Raw genomic sequence first — 25,542 nt, 5'->3', positions numbered from 1 at the left:
ACATTCCAAACTACAATGGTATTACAAAAAGCAAAATGTATAAAGAATAAATTATGGACCCTCTTAAGCTGCAATAGCCTATTTTCTCAAATTTTGTTCTACAAAAGCTCTGATACTCCTGCTAGACAAATCAAGTTACACCAATAAAGACATAACTATTTAAATTGTCTTGATTTAACTCACTTCTCCCTGCTATCCTCTTCTACAAGGTCACAAGAATGAAGCAGCAGCAGAAAAAGAAGAAACAATTTTTTTAACTCCTCAGAAATATGTCCCCTAGTAGTAAGAGTTCCAGCTACTGAATCTACCCACTCCAGTAAACCAAAATTTTCTGTAAAAGCGTGTCTTCTGTATGATGCAAAATCTTGGACAGGACAGAAGTCTTCTTTGAGATAACTCTAATTGCTCCAATTAAAATTTCTAAATCTTTCTCTAAGCCTGCTGCAGAAAAGGCTAAGAATTTTAACGCATGCATGGAAAAAGAACTTGTCACAGTTAATTAAAATCTGGTCAGATAAGGCAAACAACCTTTGTCTTCATTGAGCCTGGCACATCTACATGGCACATGCACCCTTTCTCACTGACCTCCTTGCTGCTGCTCTTTGGCTATCACAGTATCGAGTTTGATAACCTAAAGGAAAGTCAAATATGTCTGTCATAGCTTAGTGGGTCTGCTTGCTGCTTTGTCAAACATCTACCCTAAGTGGAGACATAACAGGGCATGCAAAGAGATTGTGTTACTTCCTAGAATAAAGTGAGCACTGTTTGATTCAAAATAGCTAGAAAGATGGATCACTTCTTGTAATAAGGCCATAGTAAACAACTGAATATAGTTCACAAACAGGACTTTGTGGGGTTGCCATTTCAACAAACACTGAAGATTAAAAGAAATAATAGCTTTTTCTACCACAGCCTCTTTCCTTGAGTTCATTGTAAATGAATGCCCTTATGAAAGACCCATTTCAATGACTGCCTTACATACAAAACCACCCTTTATTATTTGTTAAACACTACATCCCTAACTCAATTTAGTTTTGCACCCAGTTGTATTAAAATCCACCTTGTTTGAATGAGCCCAATTATTTAAAAAAACAAAACCAAACCTGAACTCTAATTTACTACCAAACAGTTTTTGTGACACAAAGTGCAAAGCTACTGTTGGTTCTTGCCTTGTTCCACGGCACTGTAACATGCAAACCTGGAACCTAAAACTGATTTTGGAAAAGAACCTTCCAGATAAGAGTCTTGTTTCTGTTTCCAAATAAAAGGCTGCAGTCAGCAATCTGTCCCAGACCTGGATTCACAGTTCAGGGAATAACTATCTAATTTTTGTCTATTAGATCAAACAGCTGTTTCATTCCTTCTGCTTAAATATGTGGCCATTCTATGACACTGATATTTCAATGAGCAGCTCACCCCAGCTTCAATACTTGCTTAGCTTCAAAGTTTGAGTAAGCCACGTTCTTTTCCCATGAAAAAGCTATAGCTACAAGATCACAGTTTAACTTAAAGGAAAACCTGGTTTTGACCTCTTGCTGAAGGTATTGACAACATACATTGACAACATACCAGCCACATACAGCCTGTCACAAGTCACCTGCAGGACTTGCATATCCTTCATTATAAACATATGGTAAAATTGTTATGAAGGAAGAACTAGCACTGTCCATGACTTTTACTGCATCTTTTCAGGAAAAGCCAATGATTAGGGCCACGCATATTATCAAGACTGAAGATAACGTGATGAAAGACGTGATGAGATTGACAGCTTCATAGTTGTATGAGGTAGATACCAATAAGCATATTGGCCAATGAAAAGAAAAGAATACATTTGTGAACTTCCTCACATACATCCTCCTAGTTTCTTCTTAGATATTAAATGATATCCCTACCTGAGCAGGAGAAATACAGTTGATATGTCAATATATCTTGGAGAACCCCATTAGTATATGCCGCAGCACTGCTGTGAACAAAGATGTATTTGGCTTGCAGAGTATGTATGGCAATAAGCACCTCAGAGACACACGCGTCATCTGGTTAACTACTGTAGTAAAGTCTGTGCTGATACTCCCCTGCGAAGGAGTAAGAAAATGGGACAATGCTGCCAAAGTTGTTTGGCAAATATCTGACAATAAAGCACAATAAGCAGCTTCTTTTTGTCGTCATGCCCTCTAGGTAGAACCAATACAGATAGTTCTGCTTTTATCCTTTCTTCTAGGCAGATGAGAAATATGGCTTAAGCTTTTTTCTCCAAAAACTCTTTACTGACTGTGATGCCAGAAGTGTATGATTTCAGTTTGTTTATCACATGCATATTCCCAAAGACAGATAACAATGAACAAACCAAGAAAGAAAGGCTTAACCAAGTTGGTGTAATGATGCTAGACTGTCCTTAAGAATCATAGTTTCCCCACAGACCACCAGGTGTGGCCACAATCACACCATATTCTGCACTGATATTTCATGTAACTATTACTCCGTGTAGCTGAGAAAAACTTATTTCTTCTTAGTACATTTAGCATTTTGGGGAGGGGAGTGGATGCAGCAGGGAAGTTGTCAAAAAGAGCACAGCAAGCTTTGTTATCTTTCAGAGCCATGTGCTGTCACTGCAATCACTGATAACTCTGCAACAGGTGACTCTGGAACAGTGAGGTGGCAGTTAACGTAACTTGGGAGCTTTTTCTGGAAACTGTAGTCCAGCTGCTGGATTTTGTCAAGTATTTCATGCTGGTATGATAATAATTTTGTTTCTGAAAGCTAAGTCTAGAATACCAACAATAATATGAATAATTTTCATTATGACTTAAAGGGCATTCAAAATAGCAGCCATCTTTTTATAAGCTATGAAGCTTGTTTTCTAGGGGAGAGGAATGTGATGCAGTTGCAGTGTCATCTGCTGAAGTCAGGGCATCCAAACCCACATCTGTGTTCAGATGTTTGATGAGACATTTAATTTTTAATAAGTTTGTGTTAATGAGTGACTGCATTCTGTTTCAGTAAGTTGCCAAATACATCCTACACTGGTCACAGGACCTTTCCTATGGACTTGCATGGAAAGATTTCTTGAGTTCCCCAGGGTCCAGGACATTCAAGGAGAGCCCAAGAGTGTCAAAATCCTTATGGAGATACCTCTCACTATCTCAAGGAGAATCCATTTCGTAACCTGGCTATAGGAGACTTAAGACAGTGCTCTGAGAGACGATCAAACATACACAATATCTTCTATATAAAGAATAATTAACCAGCATCAGACTCTTCAGCTGGCAACAAGAGAACTTGGAAGAGGTATGACCAATCTAAAACTGGGAGTGGCACAGAGTCTTGGTTGCGATCATTCACTGTGTCTTCAGGTGCAAGAGTAAGAAGCTGTCAATGAAGTTACTGGGAGGCTGGTTCAAACTCCAAAGAAATGAGGCAGGCTTTTCCTGCAACAAAGAGTAGGCCTGTAGAACCACCTATCAAATGGTGCTACAACTACAAAAGTTTACATGGGGTCAAGAAGACACTGACCGTGTGCTTGGATGGCAGATCCATGGAAGATATTAAACTGACAAGTCACAAAAAGTTCAAGAAAACACTGATCTGTAAATAGTTGGGAAGACCGGACAGAGAAGTATTGTGTCTGCCGCCTTCTTAACCTTTCTTGGGTGTCTGTGTGTGGCCATTATGTGAAACAGAATGCTGGACTAAAGGGATTGTTGGCCTGAATCAGTACAGCTAGTCCTGATACAAGTCTGGGCTGGGAAATTCCTTTCCTTAGGAAATTAGTGCAATCTTTAGTATAATCACAGCAATAGCCATAGCTGAAGCAGTCAATGAATTCACATTTGATTGTCAAGGTAAGACTGCTGGCCACTGCATCTGCACTGTCTGTCTGAGAAACCATCTGATGACCTTGAGTTTCAGTATCACACTTTGAATTATGTGTAGGCTTCAAACTCAAAGGAAAAAGGTATCCTTCCATTTTCTTAGGATGTAGATCTTTATTATTATTCCCAGCAAAGATTTTTACCAGGAGTCTAACACACTTATAAAGTCAGAAACAGTACTGGTGGATTCTGACATCTCAGAACTTGCTTCAGCTAAGATGGTCAAAATTGCTATTAAAGTTTTTCTCAGCTTTGCCAAGTGTTAGAACGTGACTACAAACACTGACCTCCCAGGCACATGTAAAACCCTCTGAGATACTAATGCTGCCTTTAACAGCAGTATTTAACAAAGAGTTTAGCATGCCTTTCCAGATATTGGGAATGCTAGATACAGAACCATCAAGAAAGTAGACTGATTTCCTCAAGGCAGCTCAAAAATTCCATAGCTAGTATCTGGGGTAGCAAAGGGCTAAATTAACAAAAAACCTATGGAAATACTGATAAAGACCTAACAGAAGATTAGCTGAGGAGGGTGATGCAGACACACTTAAGAGGTTCTGAACAAAGTCAACTTTCAATTGTGGAACAGTGATAGCAACTCTGAACTAGATCCTGCAAAGCAGAGTAATTTGGTGCTCAGGAAGTCAGATGGAGTCAGCCACAATTCAGCAACATCCTCCAATTTTCTGCAGCCTCCTGGAGCCTCAGGCACAAGATCTGAATTTCACGCAGAGAAGCCTGAGTTCAGTTAGCTTAGTCTAGCTCAGAGACAACACAGAGGTATGAACAAAACCCTTCCTGATGGAGATAATTTGGCATCTCTGCACATGGCACCATATTTCCAAGGCTACTAGGATGCTCAGCTCCAAGGCTGGATCCTACATCATATCAATGGCTTGAACTACAAATCACAGTATACTCAGCTTACCCTTCCTGATGCATTACAGCTGGGTGAGCAGCAAGGCATAACTAATTTTGAAATGTTAGATAAACAGCAGTTGCGCTTTCAAAGTCAGTAAGTCATCTCTACCTTCTCCAGGAAATCTTCTGTTATAAAGCCTAGGATTTAAATAATTGATGACTTCCAGATATGTGCGAATGAAATAAAAACTCTTATCTCTCAACATCAATTCATCAGTAGCAGAAACAAACATAACCACGTTCCTAAAAAATTACAGCTCCTGCCAGCTTTTCATTTACGTTACTGGACTTAAAGCAGAAACAAATGGAAACCATTTGGGGCTTTTCCTGAAATAGATACAAGAACTGGAACAGAATTATCATTGGTTGCTAAATAAAGGTAAAACTGTAGTGTAGAAACTCTGGAATCATATTATCTTCACTCCAGACACTCAAGAGATTACTGCTCTATAAAAAAAAAATCTGGCCTAAATCTGGCTTAGAAATGCAACGGGCTCTAGCTTTCTTATATAAATGCTTGCAAGAGCACAATTACAATGGGTCAGGGCATGAAAAACATATGAATAAGAGGTATTAAGAAGTATTTATTTGCTGCAAATGCTCATCTCAAAAACCTCTGTGCCAGACCTTGCTTCCCTGGCTTCTTAGAGAGGGGGCTTAAATCTTGTGCATGCGTCAGGCTTTCAAAAAAAACACTGAACCACAAAGTAGACATTCCACACTCAAACCAAGTCATTAGTTTCACAAACACATATTATACATATATGAACAGTTATCAACTCATGCATTCAATCTACAGACGTGTGTACAATAATGTTTACAGAAAATCTTACCATTAGTGAATTCATGAATATACAGGCTTAGCAGTGCATGCATGCAACACATGCTGAATTACCAGCCTTTTCGTATTAGGTTACATTAGGAGGCTGGTTGACAAGAGGAAAATGCATTTAACAATATCAAGAAATTTAATGACACTGGCAATACAACACTTATTTTCCTTTATTTTTCTAAGATACTTACATTACATACAGCCTAAGTTTGATTATAATTAGTTTAGGATGATTAATAGTGAACGATGCCTGACATAATACTTATCTAAGGTACAATACAGATATAACAATGGTTTTTCTTTTCTGTTTTCAGAGGGATGGGTGGGAGTGTCTACTATGTGTGCAGTGGTATCCCTTTAAGTAATCTTTTTTTTCGGCTGTGCATCCAGGGCAGCTAATAGTTTTATCAAATACACTTCACAGCAAGATGACTGTTTCTATGGAAACCATAGAGCAATCATCCATTACTCCTACAAAGATTTCTCTCAGCTCTCTCCTAAATCCAGGTAGCTACTTTCTCTCAAACTAAAACAGAACGGAAGAAAGAAATTTACATTTTGTGTGACAATTCACCTCCAGAGCTCCACATGGAGACTATGGGGAAAGTGAGGACTAAAGCACAAACCCCCAGAAAGCACACACAAAGGAAGCCATAAAGAAGTTCCAAAACAGGGACAAATCCTGCTAAGTCTGCAGTGTAAAATACAGCTTACAGAGAAGGTAGAAGATTCTTTCCATACAGCTGTGAAATGAAGACAAGACAGAGAAAAGCTTACAATTGGAAATGAACCCAGAGCTCAGTTACTTACCTCTCTCAGCATGTTGTTTTCTTTTTCCTTCTGTTCGAGAAGGCTCTCCAAGTGGTGCACATGCATCTCTGCCTCAGCCAACCGTCTTGTTCGCTCATGATCTTCCTCAGTGGCTTTTGCCGACAGACCTTTACTCTGCAGCATCTCTAGCAACTTTTTGATGGACTCATCACGTGCATTTAAGGTTTGTTTCTGTGTTTCAATACGCAGTTCCATCTCTTCTAAGGTTTTACGTAGCAGGAAGAGTTCCTTGGCCTGGCGTTCATGCTCTGCATGAAGCCGTTGGAAGTTTTCCTCTGTCAGCTCTGCCACAAAAGGCTCACTGGTTCTACTGCTGCTGTCCTGCTGGAAAAGCTGGTTCAGGTCCCGTTGGATCCGAAGTTCATCTTGAAGAGCCTGGATGGTCATCTGCATATGCTAAAAGAATAAATAAGTAAAATCAGTGGGTTCCCTCCACTGGTGAAATAAAGAGAACAGTACCAGCTACATCAGCCTACCTGAACTACCAACCAAGAGGAAACCACAACACCGACAGACCAACATTGTTTTTTGAAAGCAGAATTGATGTGGAACTGGGTTATACTGCAGAAATTTTGAGTCCCTCCTTCTATGCCTGGTAACACTGGAAACCTCTTAGTCAAGTGATTCTTTCAATTCCACCAACTGGAGTGAGTCACTATTTTGAATGGGAAAGTGTCAGTAGGCATTTGTAAATAAGCTTAGAACTTAAAATATTTTTTTTCCCAAATGCCTGACTACCTTTTAGAAGAATCCTGCATAAGAAGTCCTAGACTAGGATTACTATCTTGACAAAGCAGTGGGACACATGACTATAAGAATTTACATACCATCTAATAAAACACACTGTCTAATAAAGCCATGAAGGCTCTCAAAGTGTTCAGTACTAACTCTAGATGTAGCACAGATTTCCCAGTTGACCTACAGAAAAAACTTCAGCATGCCAGGAAGAAGTACAACTACAGGAAACTGGATATATGATGACTGGGGAGAAGGGTCACATCATACAATTTTATGCATGAGGACTTCGATACAGAACAGAAATTACCAGCTTACAAACAGGAATATGAAGTCAATCAAATGATCAGCAGTAATTTGTGGTTGTGCAAGATATTAAATCCTCTCTCAATGACTGTGAATCCAGTGGGTGGATACAGTGGGATACCATAGGAGAAGCACATTTTGCTTAGAAAGAAGTCCTCACATCATATTTAGACAAATATTCATTTTCTTCTCTGCAAGACAGAAGTATTCAGATGATAATGGAGAAGTACTAACACAGTGAACAAAGATCTGATGAGATACAAGCTGAGTGATACATCTCTACTCCCTTAAGAGTAGCAGACATGGTTACAATTCAATCTGAATGTGAACAAGTCAGATGGTCTAATCTCTGTGATCTACCTTTATATTTTAAAAATTAGTGTTTCCAATGATGCTGGTTTTAGTATTCACTAGGACTGAAGTACTAGATAGTTAGCATCAGTTATAATCTATTAGCAAGCTTGGCACAGGAGACACACTGTGAAGGTCTATAATATAAAGATGGTGCCAAATTAATGTTCGACATTAATCCAAGTTATTTCACTTGGGTATCTGTGAAAAAGAGGAGATGTAAAAAGATTTGTGTTTAAGTAGTTCTTCAAGAACATGTTTATCACAATTCCTATGTAAGATTCCTTCAAGATATTCAAAACCTGTCGGGAAATGGTCCTGGGTGGCCCTGTTGGAGCAGGGAGGTTGGACCAGCTGACCTCCAAGGGCCTCTTCCAACCTCTAACATCCCGTGATTCTATGAAGACAACAGACAGATGATGGCATTTACAGGACAGTAACCTACCTTTAATCTGTTACAGTTAGTTTGGTTGTATAGAATGGTGCATAAAGGCAGTCCAATCCCATTTTCTTTACAAGGGTCAGTACTTTAGACCAAGTACTTCCCCTCCTTTTGTGTTCTGGCCTAACAAGAGCTTTTAAGACTAAAGGTGCTGTTTCACAATCAGCTCACTTAAATCCACACTATCACTAAAGGAGCAGTCTAGCTCTCTGTCCTTCCTTAGGTGGTGAGCACTGACAGCTGGATCAAAATTTCACCTGGCTGAAAACAAAATGCCTTTCCAGCCAGATCTCTGATCTAGTTGACAACACAGCTACACCAATGTTGATTCTGGTGCAAAGCAGGGGTGGAAACATGCAGTCAAGAAAATACTGGAAAAGAAAATGGAACTATCATTTATAGCATAAGCATAAAACTAAATCAGCTTAACTGTGTAGCTTAGTGATTGACCTAAAATGCTGTAATTGCCTTTTCTTCTATTTAAACAACACGATACTTGGCAGTTACTAATTCTGTTAATCTAGAACTATACTTTAAGCTATACAACCTGTGTGATAACAGTTATATAATCTGTGTCATAACACAGCACTAGTATATTAGGTGAGGGGATAATGAATTACTCTGTTTAAAATTATAAAGTTTTTATATAGTGGTTGATTCTCAGCTTTATTATCAAGCCAGCATTTAGCTGTATAAGAGAAGAAAATAAATATCTAATGGGAATCAATATAGATTTCAAAAATGTTTTTAGAAATCACTTTTTTCCTCTTTTTTTTTTTAATTAAAAATTTCAGTTTTCATTTATTGTCATTTCTCTCGGCCACTGTCAAAGTGAGAATGTCAGATAACATCCAGGTCTTAAAACCGAGACAGTAGCACAAACACGCTAGCATGCAGGTAGGCAATCAAAACTACTATATCTGTTCCATTAATCTATGTTGACCAAGCTGTAAGAAAAAAACCTACCACATTCATGAAAAAGTTTGCCTCATCTGTACCTATACAACACCAGTAAGTCAGCAGAACAACTGCAGTAGTGAGATTACCCTTAAATATTTTAAACTTAAACAATAAGCTCACTAGACATAACTTTACAATTCCACACGAGTTAATTCCATTTATATTTGAGAAGTCCTACTTATCCACAGCCCAGCTGTGTGTTGTTACTCCAGCTAACAAACAAATTCCCACATGCTTCCACCTGCCTCTCCACATACTGCCACTTCAGCACTTCCTTTCTCCCAGGCGAGAAAAGAGCTGCTTCTGAACAACCACATCATCTACTAAATGAAATTACTTCCTCTACTCAGTGTTGTCTCAGAATCAAACTTAGGTTATTTATAAACATCAATGGACTAAATCACCACAACCAAACTCCCATATTTTTACCACTTGATCTGCTGTCAAATTTCATTTCAGGTTGCATAAGCAAAAAACTGTGTCTCAGACTCACAGAAATTATCTCTGCCGAAGCTGGAAAAGCCTCCATGCAACTTTTGGGCCAAAGAACTAAAACCTATTACACAATTCAGAAACATTATGTGAAATTAACTTAAATGTAAGCGAGAAACCCCAGTATTTATTGGTATCCATCAGTCAAGTTAAGTAAGGAAGGACAAGAGAGTTTGGAACATCCAACATAAATGGTCAGCAACTGCCTTGAATTCAGTTTCCCAGGGAAAACAAAGAGGTGGGATGAGAGGGTTAGCACCAGACTTATGAATAACCATCACTATTTTCTTGAACTGCTCAGCTGAGAACAAACTTCATTATGTGCAAGGTAACTGGAAAATAAGTTATTCTATGCTTTTGACACCCACTCCTTTCCAACATGCAAGATAAATGCAAAATGGGTTCTTTTCTCTGCTTTCCAAATAGTTTTTATGATTTTCAGAATAATGGAACAATCCCCTTTATTAGTTGGCATAACAAACAAACTACTTTTTTCAGTTAACATAGCTTGGTTTTTATGTAATTTCAAAGAAAACATCCTTTTCCCTCTGAAGGAGCCAGCAAGTCTTACCAGCTTCTCATCCATTTCTTACACTTCACTTTTAAATCAGAAAGCCAAAAGATTTTCGAAGGTCACACAATACTTGCTACTGATGCTTAATCCTATTTCTAGGACCTGACTAGTGACCTCAATCAAACTTGAAAAACACTGATGAAATTGTCTTATCTAGATATAAACATGTGAAGATACTTTTAATGCCACTGAGCTTGGTTATGTCATATTCTGCTGAATAAGTATCAAAAGCATGATTGCTTTTCTAAAGTTGTTTAATAAGGGTAATGTAAATTAAGTGACAGCAATTACGTTGAACCTGTACTTTGCTTGAAGCTTATTGCTCTTACTTTAGACCTGACAGATTCACTATTTTTTAAGGTAATGAAAGTTGGCCTTTAAGCCTCACTACAAATTACAGCTACACCTGCAAACCTCAGATAGTTTTGTGGGCCCAGTTCTCTAATAAGTCTTTTGCTGTTTATACCCAATGTACTTCCATCTTGACAGAGCTAAGCCCCATCAGGCCCACCTCAAACATAAATCCTAGAAGGGCAAGATGCAAACACAATCTCTTACCAGGTGTTCCTCTGCCTGGATTGCTCCTGTGGGGGCAACTTAAAGTTTGTTAACCAGGTTCTATGCAGGGACAGTTTGCCTTTCATGCAGCCACACAAAATTTACATCTGTAAATCGCAGAATATGATTCAATCTTTGCCACCACCTAGCAGGATTCAAATTCACATTTCCCACACCTTGGCAGATCATTTGGATGAGTTTCCAATGTACGGTACCAATAGAACCAATGATACAGAAGATACAGAAGTTCCTATAGTTGGTTTGCAAAGCAGTCCTCTTGTTGCAGTTTCAGGATAATGCAACGTAACTATTGCTACAATGGTGAGTTTGGGAACCTTCCTGCAGGCAGCTCTTTTCATCTCTCCCTGTTGAAACTTTTCCATTTTGCATGAAATATTTAAAGATTCAGCAGCCCAGACAGAAAATAATAGAGAGCATAACTTCTTATTCTAATTGGTAGAACACATAAGAAATGAAAGACCTGAATAGCAATACTTCCAATTATTTTAAATGTTTACCATCTTACTGTTCCAAAGGAAGTGGGGGATGTGCATTTTAACATACTCAGACAGAAAAAGGAAGTTAATTGGTACTCTAAAGCCAAGACCTGTATTCTAACTCTACACTTTAGATCACAAGGAGGCAGCCTTGCATCTGCTAGCATGATCTTGAAAGAAAGGATTAAATTGTGACACAGTTTTCAAAGAAAGGATTTCCACATACATCTTTGCAAGACAGAGCGTGACCTACCAAGCTACAGTGTTTAAGATTCCAATGTGCATTTCCCTTTTTTTTTTTTCTTTTACTGCTTGATTTAGGCTATTCCCACTGCAGATACTGTTTTTGTAAGAACCATATTCAGATACATAACTCATCGCACCCCACACTTTATTCAAGAAGTCTAAATGTCTAAATTAGGACTGTGAGTTCTGCAACAGAGGTGGGCCAACTAGGCACAGAACATACTGTTCTTAACCTTCTGGATTTAAATTCTAAGCAGGTTACCCATAAGAATTACTTTAATTTTTGGAATTCCAAGAAAAAAATCAGTACATTCAAGAGATGCCTGTCAGCAACCAACAAAAAAAGGAGAAAAGAACCTACTCTTTCCCAGCAACAAGGGAAAACATAACATGCAATTATATGGCACTGTGTCATAGAAATGTGTCACAAGGAGGTGGGAAGCATTGTTACATTCTGCAAAACTCAACAACTTAAAATTCTCCTTTAACACTGGGAGAACGCTGAAGTCTCTCATATTCATAAGCAAGAGAATATTGGGTAGTGGAAAGAACACTAAGAAAAAGAGAGGTCCTACTAAAATACTTTGTGGTGTGTTAGTAAAGCTTCAACCTGGGAAGATAAATATTCAAGCTCTTACTCATCATCTTCACACGTCCCAAAGGAGAATCTAGTCAGCAGACATTAAACTGTTCTTGGTTGGATCTCCAACAAGATATTCTTACAGCAGGAACAGAGGAATGTTGCTTTGTACAAATACCTGAATACTGACTGACTTTGGAATGTAAACCTACATCTCTCACATCCTGGGTTATAGGTGGAAGATGAACTTTGGCTCAAGGTCTTTGTCTGAATTGGCCAAGACACCCCTTAAAATCTCCCACACTGTAATGAGCATCTCTGATCAAGTCTACTTCCTGCTCAGGGGTTGGAGTCATCTAACTCCTCTCTAATTTTTCATCAGAAATTCCACTCCACGGGGTAGATTTTTTTTCTTAACAAAAGTTCTGCTGATATTATCAGATTGAATAAAAGTTGCTTGTAAAAACATTATTGACAAACTTAGCTACGGAAAATTTCCTGGTTACTTCTACTACTGCCAGTACCTCCTGTACTGAATGACAGCTTCATGATATACACATATTTGGCAGTTTCCTCCAAATTTGCTCAGTGATCAAGTCACTCTTCATATAGAAAAAAACAAGTGCTTGGGAAGACACAGGACAGGTTTGCATTTTTTATAACGTATCACATATTTCTGTATTTATTTTTCAGGATCCAATCCAGGGGTAAAGAAAAAAAAACGAGACTGATGTAATTTGTTAATCAACCAAAAACTAGGTTTCTGAAGATGCCAGTTTACATCTTATTCTCATATTCAGCCAACTATTTTTAGAGCTGAGAAAAAGAGACAAGCTCTCAGATATGAAAGCCCTTCCAGGTCTGAAACAGATGTGCTTACAGTACCTACAAACATTGCCTTACTTTCCTCTTTAGATTGTCATCACTACAATGATACTACTCCAGAAAGAAAAGATACAATAATTATGATTTATTTTATTCCAGAAGGACATTTCAGTAAGGTCTACTGTCAAATGTGGATCATCAGAAAGCGACAGAACTTAAAGGTGCTTTTCTTGGCAGCAAATCCACATGCACAATCACAAATTTTGCATTATGATGACTCCATTCATGTTCTTTACAACAAAAGCATTTCAACCATTTGTAAGCAGGTGAACCACATTCAGCTGAAAAGAGATCACAGGCCAAATGCTAGAATAGGATTTGGTCACGACGGGTAATCACTCTCTCCCATTTTCAAAGAGTTAATGTTTTGGCGGCGCTTCTGGGAAATGGATTCTGCTGAATGTACAGTAGAAGCAAAGGCCTGGCTGTCTGAGGGAGTCCCTGCTGACATTCAGCTGCAGCCCACGCAAAGAAATTGAAAAAAGGGCTAATGTCAGGTGTCCAGCAGGGTTGTGATGAAACAGAACTTGCTCATTCCAGAAATGCTACATAGTCCCTGTAAGATGTATCAGGGGTTTCAAATCCTTTATTTAAATGGAAACGAATGGGTGATTTTTATAACATTTAGCATAGATAGAAAATACAGTTATGATTTTAATGGGATTTAATTTGTAAAAGTCAGAGACTTGTATTTTAAGGACAACCGTATATTGCATTATCTTTTAGACAGCAGAAGGGTAAGATGGTAAAAAAGTACTATAGATAAAGAGCTTAAGTTGTCAGTAACACATTTGCAGCCGAACAAGACTCACATAAAATGACTCATTTGCTTTAAGGGGTCAGCGTGCAGTAGCCTAATTACTTCACCCCTGTCTGTACACAAAAAACACCCCAAACCCAAAACCCAGAAGCAACCCATCAGGAATGAATTTAAACTCCAAAAGCAGATCAGAAATAACCCTTTAATAAATCTGTAGCCACAGAAGAAAGAAAAACTGCAATGCAATCACCTCATACTAAGGGTACAGGTACATACACAAAAACATGGCTGCAAGGTAAACAGAATAAATGCAGTACATAAATTATGTGGGAAATGTCCAGATGAAAGATTTTACCTGTGGTAAATATGAAGCAGCTTATATTACAAAGAAAAAAAAGTAAGCTATTTATATTTTCAAGGAATAAACTCTGTAAGAGCAGTTTCTGTAAAATACCTGATGCACAGTAAAAATATAACGTCTGAGAAATTTGTGCACTAGACTGTGTGATAAGAATAAAAATTATAATTAAGCATAGGCAAACTTATTAAGCTTCTGAAAAACATCAATTTATCTATCAGTTTTTGAACTATTCTGATAGTTTTCTGGCTTCCTAAGGGATGAAGCAATTTGATCTCTGAGGTGGGTATTACACATCGTCTAGTAGGCAATAGAAGACAAAGGAAAACTATTTCTGAAGTCATAAAAGCTAGTCCCAGCCACCATGTGTCTATAAATTTCCAAAGGTACACCTACATTTGTAGTTTACAATGCTTCAAAACCTTTTTGTCATTCAATTCTTCCTGGTGTCGACATTTCACACACTTTGAGTGTCAGCATGCCATGATCCTGGAGTGCAGCAACTGGATTCTTTTAAGTGCCTCTCATCTATCTTGAGAACAGGTGTTTTGGGATTAGGGTAAATGTTTAGACTTTCTCATCAGAATTGGTAATTTCCATATTGATTTTACCTTCTCTTTCCCACTAGGCTATTCAAATTGGGTCAGCATTACACTACTTAAATTTCATCTTTTATTTATATACAAATACAAGCTTTGATTATTTGCTCTTAGGCTGTTAAAGAAACAAAGAGACCTTGTATATACGCAGTTCCACACAGTGCAGTAAGATAATTCTTTACTGTTTCTGTATTCCGTGTCTAGCAAGCACAAAGTTCTTCTCTCACAAATTGTATTGATATAAACGGATCCTCATGTAAGACACTGTAAGCCAACACAAACATCAGACTGATCTGTATTCAGACCAGCCATGACAGAACTCATAAAAATTGACATAGACCACTTCTAAACATCGCATCTGTGGAATAGGTGCTTAAGTGCAGGATTTGGCCTTTGTGAACCTCTCATCCCATGAAAGTAATTAGAAACTATCACAGTACTTGAGGGAAGGAGAATTTTAACATTTAGATATGCATAAATGTCTAATGTTTTCCAATTAACAGCACCTATATGAAACATGACTCATTTTGTTAATAGACATGGGGCTTTTCTGCAAAAGCATATCCTTATTAGTCACCTCCAGCAGGGAGGTCAGCAAATATATCTTTCCACTAGCTGATGCAAGGAACCAATCCAAAATAAAAGGTGGTCTGCTGGACAACCTTTGATCTTGTGTTCAGTATTTTCCAAGATAAGAGCAGACATAGCATTGTGCTCTAAAAAGGAAAAATAGCTCATCATTGCTAATGAGAGAATACTATGGCAAAAATCGATGCACAAGAAATCTGTTGACTGTTATCGACAATCACCCTCCCCATGCCAGCCTCCCCTTCTCCCCACACTTAAATCTTATTCTACACTAGCTGGTTTGCAGAGATTACAGTATAAATCTCAGAGCATACGTGCATGGGTCCCACAAGAATATTTTGACCAAAATATTTTGAATCGCATCCGTGTGCATAAACTCTACTCCTCTTACGTAAGGGTATGAAATATGGAGTCAGACTAACCATTAAAGTTTTATGAGTACACCAAGATTGTGACTGCTGAAGGCTCAAGAAACAATTACAATACATAAATTGATAATATTTCAAATAATTAGTTTTAATATAAAATAGTAAGCTTTTCAACTTCTGTTTGCCCACAGGAATATCTGAAACACAGCAAAGTGGCATCCTTCACCTGTAAGCAACAGTGGAAGATTTCATGAGCTACCTGATGCTTGGAGACTTGTTGATGACAACAGCAGTAAGTGTTCTTTCCAAACTTGTGCCTCCATAAATTGTGTTACTGTCCAGATGCGTTATCCAGAGCCCAATATTCAATATCACTCAGGCGAAGAAATGAAATATTTGCCAGCCCCATGAGACTCAACTATAAAACCTGGACAGTGGCTCGCTGACAATTTGAAAACACTGAAATTTACCAGGGTTTTGTTTTGCTGGCTTTTTGAAGACATTTTCTTGAGAAAGAAAAGCATCAGATGATCAGATATGGCCATAAATGTGAGAAGACCAAGGGCAAATACTACAACATGTGACATTCAGAATTTCATAAACAACATATGGCTGTACTGTGATACACGGAAAGTTCTTGCCAGTGGAGTCTTTGCACAACGTTCAACCAAGATAGTGAGATAACCAACAGCAAAAACTAGCTGCTGCCTCTCAGCTGCACAGACCACGTGTAGAATGAGGCTTTGCCAGCCTGCTTATAATCATCTTTGTGCTGACTAGATGGTAACCTTGCAAGGCAAAAGTCACCTTACGGAGATGACTACAGAGTGCAGAGGCCCTGAATGTCCAGCACCTCATCCCACTGTTTCAGAAGAAGATGGGACCAATTTGGCTAAGTCACGGTAATACTTTCATTCTTAGTTTACCTGCTTCTAGTTTCTCCAATGTGCCTTCCTAACTGATTTCTATCCAGTAGTTGTAACCTTGGCATCTTCTCACATTTGTTATATCATCAATTCTTCAGGGAAAGCAAAATAAGTTTTCTGGAAAAGAATTTTTATGTTGTTTTCTTGGTTTGAGTCACAATAAGGAACTAGTGCAGACTTTCATACTCAATTGGCCCAAAAGCCTAAAGGCCTTAAAATGATAGCCGAAACAAGAGCAGTACCTAGGTACATCATCAGCCACTCTAGGGGACTATAATTTGTACATTGTTATATACAGAAAATATCCCTGTCTTTCATCTTTCATTTTCCCTTCTTGAAGTAAGTAGTCTGGGCTTTTTTAGAGTCACCAATGCACAGCAGTCAACCATGACAGCAGTAATCATTTTAAGTCTATCTTACAAGATAAGGGCTTGAAGTTCTCTCAAGCAAGTCAAGTTCTTGCCAAATAGAAGATATGCACCTTTTCTCATTTTCTTTGAAATGCAAGGAGGTAGAAAACAGAAATCCATTTTTAACATAATTTACAATAGCAGCAACTATAAATGAGACTCAACTATGCCTTTTCTAACCTTTTTTCTAGCCTTTTTTCTGGCTTTTTGATATGATACATGTTATCTTCTCAGCTCTCTGCCATGATATATTGGCTGCACTCACACAGGAACAGACTTGAAAATCGTTTTTTTTTCTTGGTACATCAAATCTCTTATGAGTATAGTTTTGAGAAGACAGGCAGATCAAATGCATTACTGGAACTTCAGGATAAATTTAGAACATGGCTGCAGTAATCATTGTCCCTGTGAAAGAACACATAAAAAACCCTCTGATCAAAATGTTCTGGCACTTACCCTCCTACTGAAATGACAGCAGCACCTTTGATGGCAAAGCAAAACACAGTATGTTACACAAAGTTCCAAAGGAGCTTTCTGTGACATTTAAGAGACAAAACAATACCTTCTTAAGGGAGTTCAAGAGATAAACGACAGGAAAGCATGAAGAGAAACTTGAATAGCTCTGGAAATGAGGACGACTAGCACAACCTACCTAAACAGGAGGTATTAACATTTCTGCTAGATGTGTCATGGTAGTTATACATGCTAGGCTCACATGTTGCCTTTGGAAGTATACAAGTAAAGAATTTTCATTATGAAAATCTTTACTGGATCATAGAATGTGATGAAAACATCTAAACAGAAAACTTTTTCCATTCAGAAGAGTGGCTCTTCCCCACAGACTTCTTCCTAGTAGGTACAAGAATTTTCAAAGCAAGAGCCAATTCCCTCTGGCAGCAGCGCTCAGTCACCCAACACTCAAGCCATCAGGACCAGTACGCTGGGTTCTTAGTATGCATCAGAAATGTATCTAATCAGAATGTGAATCAGAGAAGCTAAATGGGCATCTGCAAGAGGACTGGCAGCTAAAATTACTTTTGTCAGTGAAAAGCTTTAATATTGTCCTGTCTAACTTTGCACATCACTAGCAATCAAGAAAACAGAAGAACATAAAGGAGATCTGAGTTCATTGTAATAAACACAAAACTATCTAACACAGAATAGTCTTGCATTACTCATGGATCAAAATGGACAGTTGGTAAAGACTGTATTGGTAAAATTATTTAATGTAAAAGCCTCATCGGACAAATACTGGCTCAATAAATCTTTTCATGAATCATTACTACATGGTCATTCAAGCAGTATGTCATGCTGTTAGGCTTCTTGCAGAGCAATGACTGAACTCCCTTGCTTCCTTATATACCAGACTGAGAATACATAACTGTTCAAGACCTGCAAAACCAGAGATAAAATGGATAGAGATGCTGTACGACAGTCTTTTGGTTCTGGTTCAAGTGCACATTTGCAAACCATTCTGTAACCAAATGTTCAGCATATAAAAATCATTCAGAGAAGCATCTTAATCTGCTGATACATCTGTATGAACAACTGCCATGACAGAAAGGAGAATGGAATTCCCTGTTGTGAGTTCAAGGCACCAATCCACCAACTCTAGCAAGAGCTTAAGCATGGCACAATTGTCTAAACACAGATAGTAATCTCAGACCTACATGTTTTATAGGAGTCTGTTAATGTAGAATTAAAACCAAAATTGAGAAGGGTTTGTGGCATTGAAAATCTGGAAACCTCATTTGTCTAGTGTTATGTATTTTACTTCAGGGAAACAGAACCAAGGTGCTTCTGAGGCCTCAAATTCTCCTCATCTGTTCAGCATGTTCCAGGACGCAGAGAGAATTAGGGAAGAGATGCCCTCTTTCTAATCATCTCAGTGCAAGGCTAAAGGACCACGAGTGATACTTATTTAAATGTAAAGTTTAAGGCATGCTTCAGAACAACTCATTCTGCTTTCCCTAAGAAATAATCCTCTATGCCCCTTCTCTACCCACGCCACTTCTTCATAGCTTTTGCAAACAGTACTCATTAGTCAGGAAACAGACTCCAAGCTAAAAAAAAATTAAATACAGCAGATCTTAGCTTTTTTCACTCAAACGGATGCCTAGATGAGCTCTAACTAAACAGAACACTCGTACACCTAATCAACAGAGAAACCCTGAACATATTACTGCAAACCTGAATATCATAATCCTTGCATTCCTTTTAGATTTCACCTAATATTAACACACATTTTACTCATTATTACACCAGTCTGTTGGTAACACTGCTTTGAGATACTTTGCTACGGAGATTGTCAGCAGACAATTTACAAACTCAGGACAAAAATGAAGTGATGAAAATTCTTAAAATTAATATATGTTTCTCCGCTCTTCACTGCCAAGCCACCTACCTAACCTACTAGGACAAACCTGTCCTAATGTAGTAAGGCAAACCTCAGATTTCCTTATAGTCTCCTTAACGCATCTGGAGTCCATATAGATAATTTCTAACAGCTATTTCTGACCAATGAGCACCGACCAGATATGCACCTAAGCTTTCAGGGCTCTTTGTATTGGTATTGGAGGCAGAAACTGGTGTTTGTTTTATTTTTTTTTAGAAACTTCTCTTTACAAACACACTCTTCTCAAAATGTGCCGGCAATGTGCGCTCACAGCCCAGAAGGCCAACTGCATCCTAGGCTGCATCAAAAGAAGCATGGCCAGCAGGTCTAGGGAGGTGATTCTGCTCATCTGTTCCTCTCTTATGAGACTCCATTTGGAGTACTATGTCCAGTTCTGGAATCCTCAACATAAGAAGGATAACGAGCTGTTGGAACGGATCCAGAGGAGGGATACATAGATGATCAGAGGGCTGGAACACCTCCCATACAATGACAGGCTGAGTGAGTTGGGGTTGTTCAGCCTGGAAAAGAGAAGGCTCCAAGCAGACCTTATAGCGACCTTCCAGTACCTGTTGGAATGGATCCAGAGGAGGGATACATAGATGATCAGAGGGCTGGAGCACCTCCCATATGAGGACAGGCTGAGAGAGTTGGGCTTGTTCAGCCTGGAAAAGAGAAGGCTCCAAGCAGACCTTATATCGACCTTCCAGTACCTGAAGGGGCTACAGGAAAGCTGGGGAGGGACTGTGTACAAAGGCTTGCAGTGACAGGACTAGAGGCAATGGGTATAAACTGGAGAGGGGCAGATTTAGACTAGACATAAGGAAGAATTTCTTCACAATGAGAGTGGTGAGGCACTGGCACACGTTGCCCAGGGAAGCTGTGGCTGCCCCATTCCTGGAGGTGTTCAACGCCAGGCTGGATGAGACTCGGAGCAGCCTGATCCGGTGGGAGGTTTTCCTGCCCATGGCAGGGGGGTTGGAACTAGATGATCTTTAAGGTTCCTTCCAACCCAAACTATTCTATGATTCTATGATACTTGGAGAACAAGATTAGAGAACCACTCTTGGTTTGCACTTTGCTATTGAAAGCAGACACTTACTTGTTATCTTGTTCTGCCATAGACTAATTGATTGCTGTTGACATCTGTATCCCCAAACAAAAAATTTTAGAACATCTTCCTAAACTTAAAACTGCATGCATAACAGGTAGCATTAGTGACAAACTCCGAGCAACAAGAAGGCAAAACCAGATCTATATAGTTTTAGGACTATCTTCTGGTCAGTTTCTAGCTATTACAGAGTGGTAGGCAGTCAAGCTGGATGGAAAATCTTTCCTTGAAAAGTATATTTCTCTCATTTACCAGAACAGCAGGGCTAACATTGTAAAGAAGACATGGCTGAACCTGGAAATTTTCACTTGGAGATTCTGGGTATTTCATCCCAAACACCATTCTCAGAAAAGCAGGTAGTACACACTAGTCCAACAAATAGAAAGCAGAAATCCATCAGGTCCCCAGACCTGTCTCTCTGTTTCTAGCTATGCACACAAAAGATTTTTGCAATTTTATATTTTTCTAACATTTATTTCAATTTATCCAATTTTCACAAAAGACCACCTTTTATGTCTGCACCTCAAATTCCATAGATTACGTACCTTAGTCATACCCTTCTTTTTAACTTATCTGTATTTCTACATCACAAAATAAAAGCCACTTTTTCAGTACGGCTTTCCACTCTGCAGGTGGTTTTGAGGTTCAAGTTTCTGGTCATGGTTAGTAATTTGTCCATTTTCATTATTCTGATGCAGTTTTCTGAGAAAAAACTTATTAAAAACCCTGGTATGCAATAATCAATAAATGTAAAAGGATACCTAGTGACACGATATACTACTGTAAAAATGAAACCCCACTATTTAATTACTTTAACAATGGAAGGCCAGAGCACGTCCTCTTCATTAACCTAGCACAAAGAAGTCAAGAAGAAAAAAAAAAACCAGTGGCAATTTAAGTGTTTTAAGTGATGGCAGTTGGAAAAATAACCAGTTATTGAACGGCTTCAAATGCTGTATTATGCAAAACACGTGAAAAAAACCTTTTTAAAAAAATCAGTACTTGGACTAGTGAAGAGTGCTTTATAAACTCAAACCACAGCTACTGTCAGAAGAATGGAATATACAATATGGGACTAAAACCATACAGATGTAACCTTTCCTTAGTCAAGAATAAAATAGAAAGATTTTTTAAAAAGCTCTAAAGAACAGCTAAGCAAATGGCACAATCACGTTTCTATTAGTCAAAATGACCATATCTCCTCCCCACCACTGCTTTCCAGAGCCTAGATTATCAATCCTTCTGGCAGGAACTGTCATTTTAATGTATGTGCTGGTATAACAACCAGAATAATACAACACCAATCCTTAAACACAACCATAATATAAATAGTGAGTCAAACTGTTAAAGCAGAAAAGGATTGAGATCCTTGATTAATGAATGAATAAAGGCTTTCATGAAAGCATGGTCTAAAGGTCTGAGCACACAATTTGTGTGAAGAGGTGATAACTCTACCAGCTGATAAACAAAAAACAGCTTTCAGAACACTATCCCTTCTTTAGGCTTTACTATTTTTAATGACATATCTGAAACTTTATAGAAGCAAATAACAAACATGGTAAATTAATCTTGATTATGTACTTTAAAACCAGTATTATCTAGTTTGTGATTTTCAGAATTCAGGGTTGGTTTACTGCCTATTGTATTTTTCCCACGTCAAACCCACATCTATCTCCTCACTATCCCACAGACAATTCTATCTTACAGGAGCTAGTTATGGTAAAACAAACTCCCTTCATAATATGCTCCTCCCCTTATCCACAGCTACCTACTAGAATTTTTTCTACTGCAACTGATTAGCATGACTCAGTTCAAAATTTCTCAATTTGTTCTCAGCTTGAAATATGCAGCTTCTGTCCCTTTTCCTCCCCTAAAAAAAAACAAACCAAAAAAACAAAAACCCAAAACATTTTAAGTGCAAAAGTTTGTTTGCTATTTTCTTGGCTACATCACTTAATCTAGCAAGACGTTTTATTTGTCTGCAACCTTTGCTGTGGTAGTTAAGTCTCTAATTAGAGATTTTACCCCCTCCCCCCCAAAAAAGTGGAAGGTATTGTTATACAGATTACTAGAATATTTTATTCTACCCGAAGGAAGTTGTTCTACAGTAACACAGAAATGAGTAGCACAACTTTAAGACAATCTCTAGCATCTATTTTAAAGTAAACACAATAGTTCCAGACTGCTGCTAACATGAGGTTTTTTCCTAATTCTCTTCTGAAAAATAATAATTCTTGAAATGAAATCTGTGTTCTACTGATATAATAATCAAGTAACAGGCATAACGGCACCTAGACACTAAACATAACTTAATTTTCCCAGAACAGTCTGATAGCCTTTCTGGAACATTTGATAATTTGTTTTGAGGAAGAATTTAACCCTCAAAATCTATTTGCATCATTCTCCTTGCACCAGAAGTATCCGTGACTCACTGTTGACACCCGGCAGTGGCATGCTACAATAACCTTCCTGTGCTTCTCAACCGCTAGGACTGGCAGTGACTCACTAACAATTTCACTCATGCCAAGATTTCCCATGACGCAGGCTTCTGTGCACACCACTTCTTCAGCAGCCTTGCTTAGCCTCTCAGTCTCAGTTTCATGCACCCAACCAGCCAGGTAATAAAGATGATGCCCCGTATCTTGCCTCTATTACGTAAAAGCAACAGCATTTTTTCAACCCAAACAAAAGCTTTGGCTACGTTCTAATACTACAAAAATAAATGGGAGATGTCATTCAAATCTTCAAAAAGACTAAGACATTTATGGATTCTCTTACTTCTCTCCTTCCCCATGGCAAAATCTGTATTATGGACCACAGTTCAAAAGATAAAATGCTTGTCTAAACCTATCACATTTAAGGCTTTCAGTGAAAAGTTTAAAGGAGTTTCAACATTATATCAGTTTGTTTTTTCTGAAGACATTTTCAGTGATAGGAATGTATCATGAACAACAAGTCATAAACCCCCCCCCCAACTATGCTGCTACAGTGTCTTAAGTTCAAAAGTAAATAATCTTGGTAGGTGATTTTAAGGGGAAAAAATACAATTATTGAAGATTAGTCAACAGAAAAATTCCCTTTATTTATTACAAAAAGGTAACACAAGAACATTGACTCCCTCGCAATCAACAGATGGTTGATTTAAATATGTAAAATAAATAGGCAACAGCTGAGTAATGAAGCCAAAGTTGAACCAATGATTCCACTGAAGCCATTTATTCACTTCCATAGCAGAGTTCAGAAGGCAACACTAAAGTTTATGAAGAAATGTTTTCCTTTCTTAAGATATAAATAATAAAACTGGAAATAAGTTGAAAATTAAGCCATTTTCTATAAACTAGTATAGAAAAAATACATTGCAAACAATGATATAGTAAAGTTTAAAAAAAATTCAAAAGATGCTTTTAACAAAAACATGAAACTTGGGAAGCAGTTGTCTTGCATGAGAAAAGGCACTCCATTATCCTTGGTTCCTCCCTACCTACACAAGCCGTAAGAAAGAAATTCTTGCATACATACGTTTCAGTCTTATCAAATAGTGTAGAATAATTTGTAATATATGGACATTGTCCATGTATAAGTAGTATTCCTCAACGGCAAGAGTGGCTATAACTCAAAGGAACAATAAAGCACAGAAAAAGCCAAGGGTCCAGAAGCCAGCTTCTTGATTTCAGTATTGATATGAACTCCAGAAATCATAGATAAAGCTCCCAAAAGAACAGAAGGCTTCTCATATAGGAAGTACTGAAAGAAGTTCCTACTTAGTCAAGAAAAACTGAAAGCAGTAATGCCAACAAACTTACATCTTTTTCAGAGGAGCTTGATTATAGTAGAAAACCAACAAGAAATGCTAGTCTTATACTAGACTTTCCAATTCTGGCTGGTGTAGAAGCTTCCCTGAAGAAATCCCCTAAGCCTTAGTCCCTACCAGTCTTGCATGGGAGATCTCAGTAACCCGTTATAATTAGTCTAGTCTACACAATGTGGCTAGATCAGTGTTTCCACGTATTTACAGAAGAATGATCCAAGAAAACTGCCTACAGGCAGTTTCAGAGAAGAAACACAATAATTCTCAAAGCTGAGCCCCCAGTTAAGTGTCTGACAAATATAAAGACATCGGGTTCAGAATCCTTCATTCTGTTTTGTCAGGGAAGGGAAAAGGCTAAAATACCCTGCTGCTCCTTGACAGGGAAACTTTTTTATTTGATAGCTATGCCTTTTAGTAGTAGAAACTTTCTTATGCTCCTTGCCAACATGGCTCTGCACGTAAATTCTGAGATGAGTAATCACTATTAGCAATTTTTTTTCACTGAAGCACTGTCTAAAGCACTCAAAGCGGAGACTGTTAACCCTAACAGAACCTCTTAAGTACATGCCCAGTGACTCCATTTCCACTCACTTGTTTTATGAAGGACCTCCAAGCTCCTCCAGTCACCACTTTCTCCTCCCTCCCACGGATATCTAATTTTAAAGAGATGCTGTAAAAATAAGGTAAGGGCTCCAAAGAAGTAGGTAAGACATACAGGAGCTGAGCATAAATACAGATTAAACATTTAATATAATCTCAATTCATAACGTTCCTGTTGTCTTTAAATGATCGACAAGTATCATCACACTATAGGTGACTGCATGCAGTATCTGCCAAGTGGATGGATTATCAGAGAACCCAAACAGTGTGGATAGTTAAAAGCTCTTACGCTGGCTGGATGCTTCAATGAGTGACATGCTCAACAGAATTCTACTTGCACCTCCGAGAGTCTCTCAAAGGGTTATTTTCCTGAAATGTTACAGAGACGGTTTATCCCAAAACAAGAAATTGTCCATCTGCTCTGTTAAAACATGTCCTAAAATAGTGACCCAGAAGAACAGACTCAGAGGAGAAACCGTCAAATTCAGAATCTCCCCATCAAAGAAGAAAGGGCATGTTTTCAAAAAGGCTAAGTTATAT

General features: G+C 38.2%; 1 protein-coding gene across 11 annotated transcripts in view; it reads right to left on the bottom strand.

Annotated features, from left to right (window-relative positions):
- Positions 1–25,542, bottom strand: part of ERC1 (ELKS/RAB6-interacting/CAST family member 1) — a 306,998-nt gene that overhangs the window by 232,152 nt on the left and 49,304 nt on the right. For all 11 annotated transcript variants that reach the window (XM_069860940.1, XM_069860869.1, XM_069860924.1 and 8 more), the window contains exon 3: positions 6,433–6,849. In XM_069860940.1, coding sequence (XP_069717041.1) covers positions 6,433–6,849 — 417 coding nt within the window. The remainder of the gene's footprint in view (positions 1–6,432; positions 6,850–25,542) is intronic.

The sequence above is a fragment of the Phaenicophaeus curvirostris genome, chromosome 1, assembly GCF_032191515.1.
Source record: "Phaenicophaeus curvirostris isolate KB17595 chromosome 1, BPBGC_Pcur_1.0, whole genome shotgun sequence".
In the NCBI taxonomy this organism is placed as follows: Eukaryota; Metazoa; Chordata; class Aves; order Cuculiformes; family Cuculidae; genus Phaenicophaeus; species Phaenicophaeus curvirostris.
The sequence above is the reverse complement of the archived record's forward strand: the minus strand, read 5'-3'. Positions and strand labels throughout refer to the sequence as shown.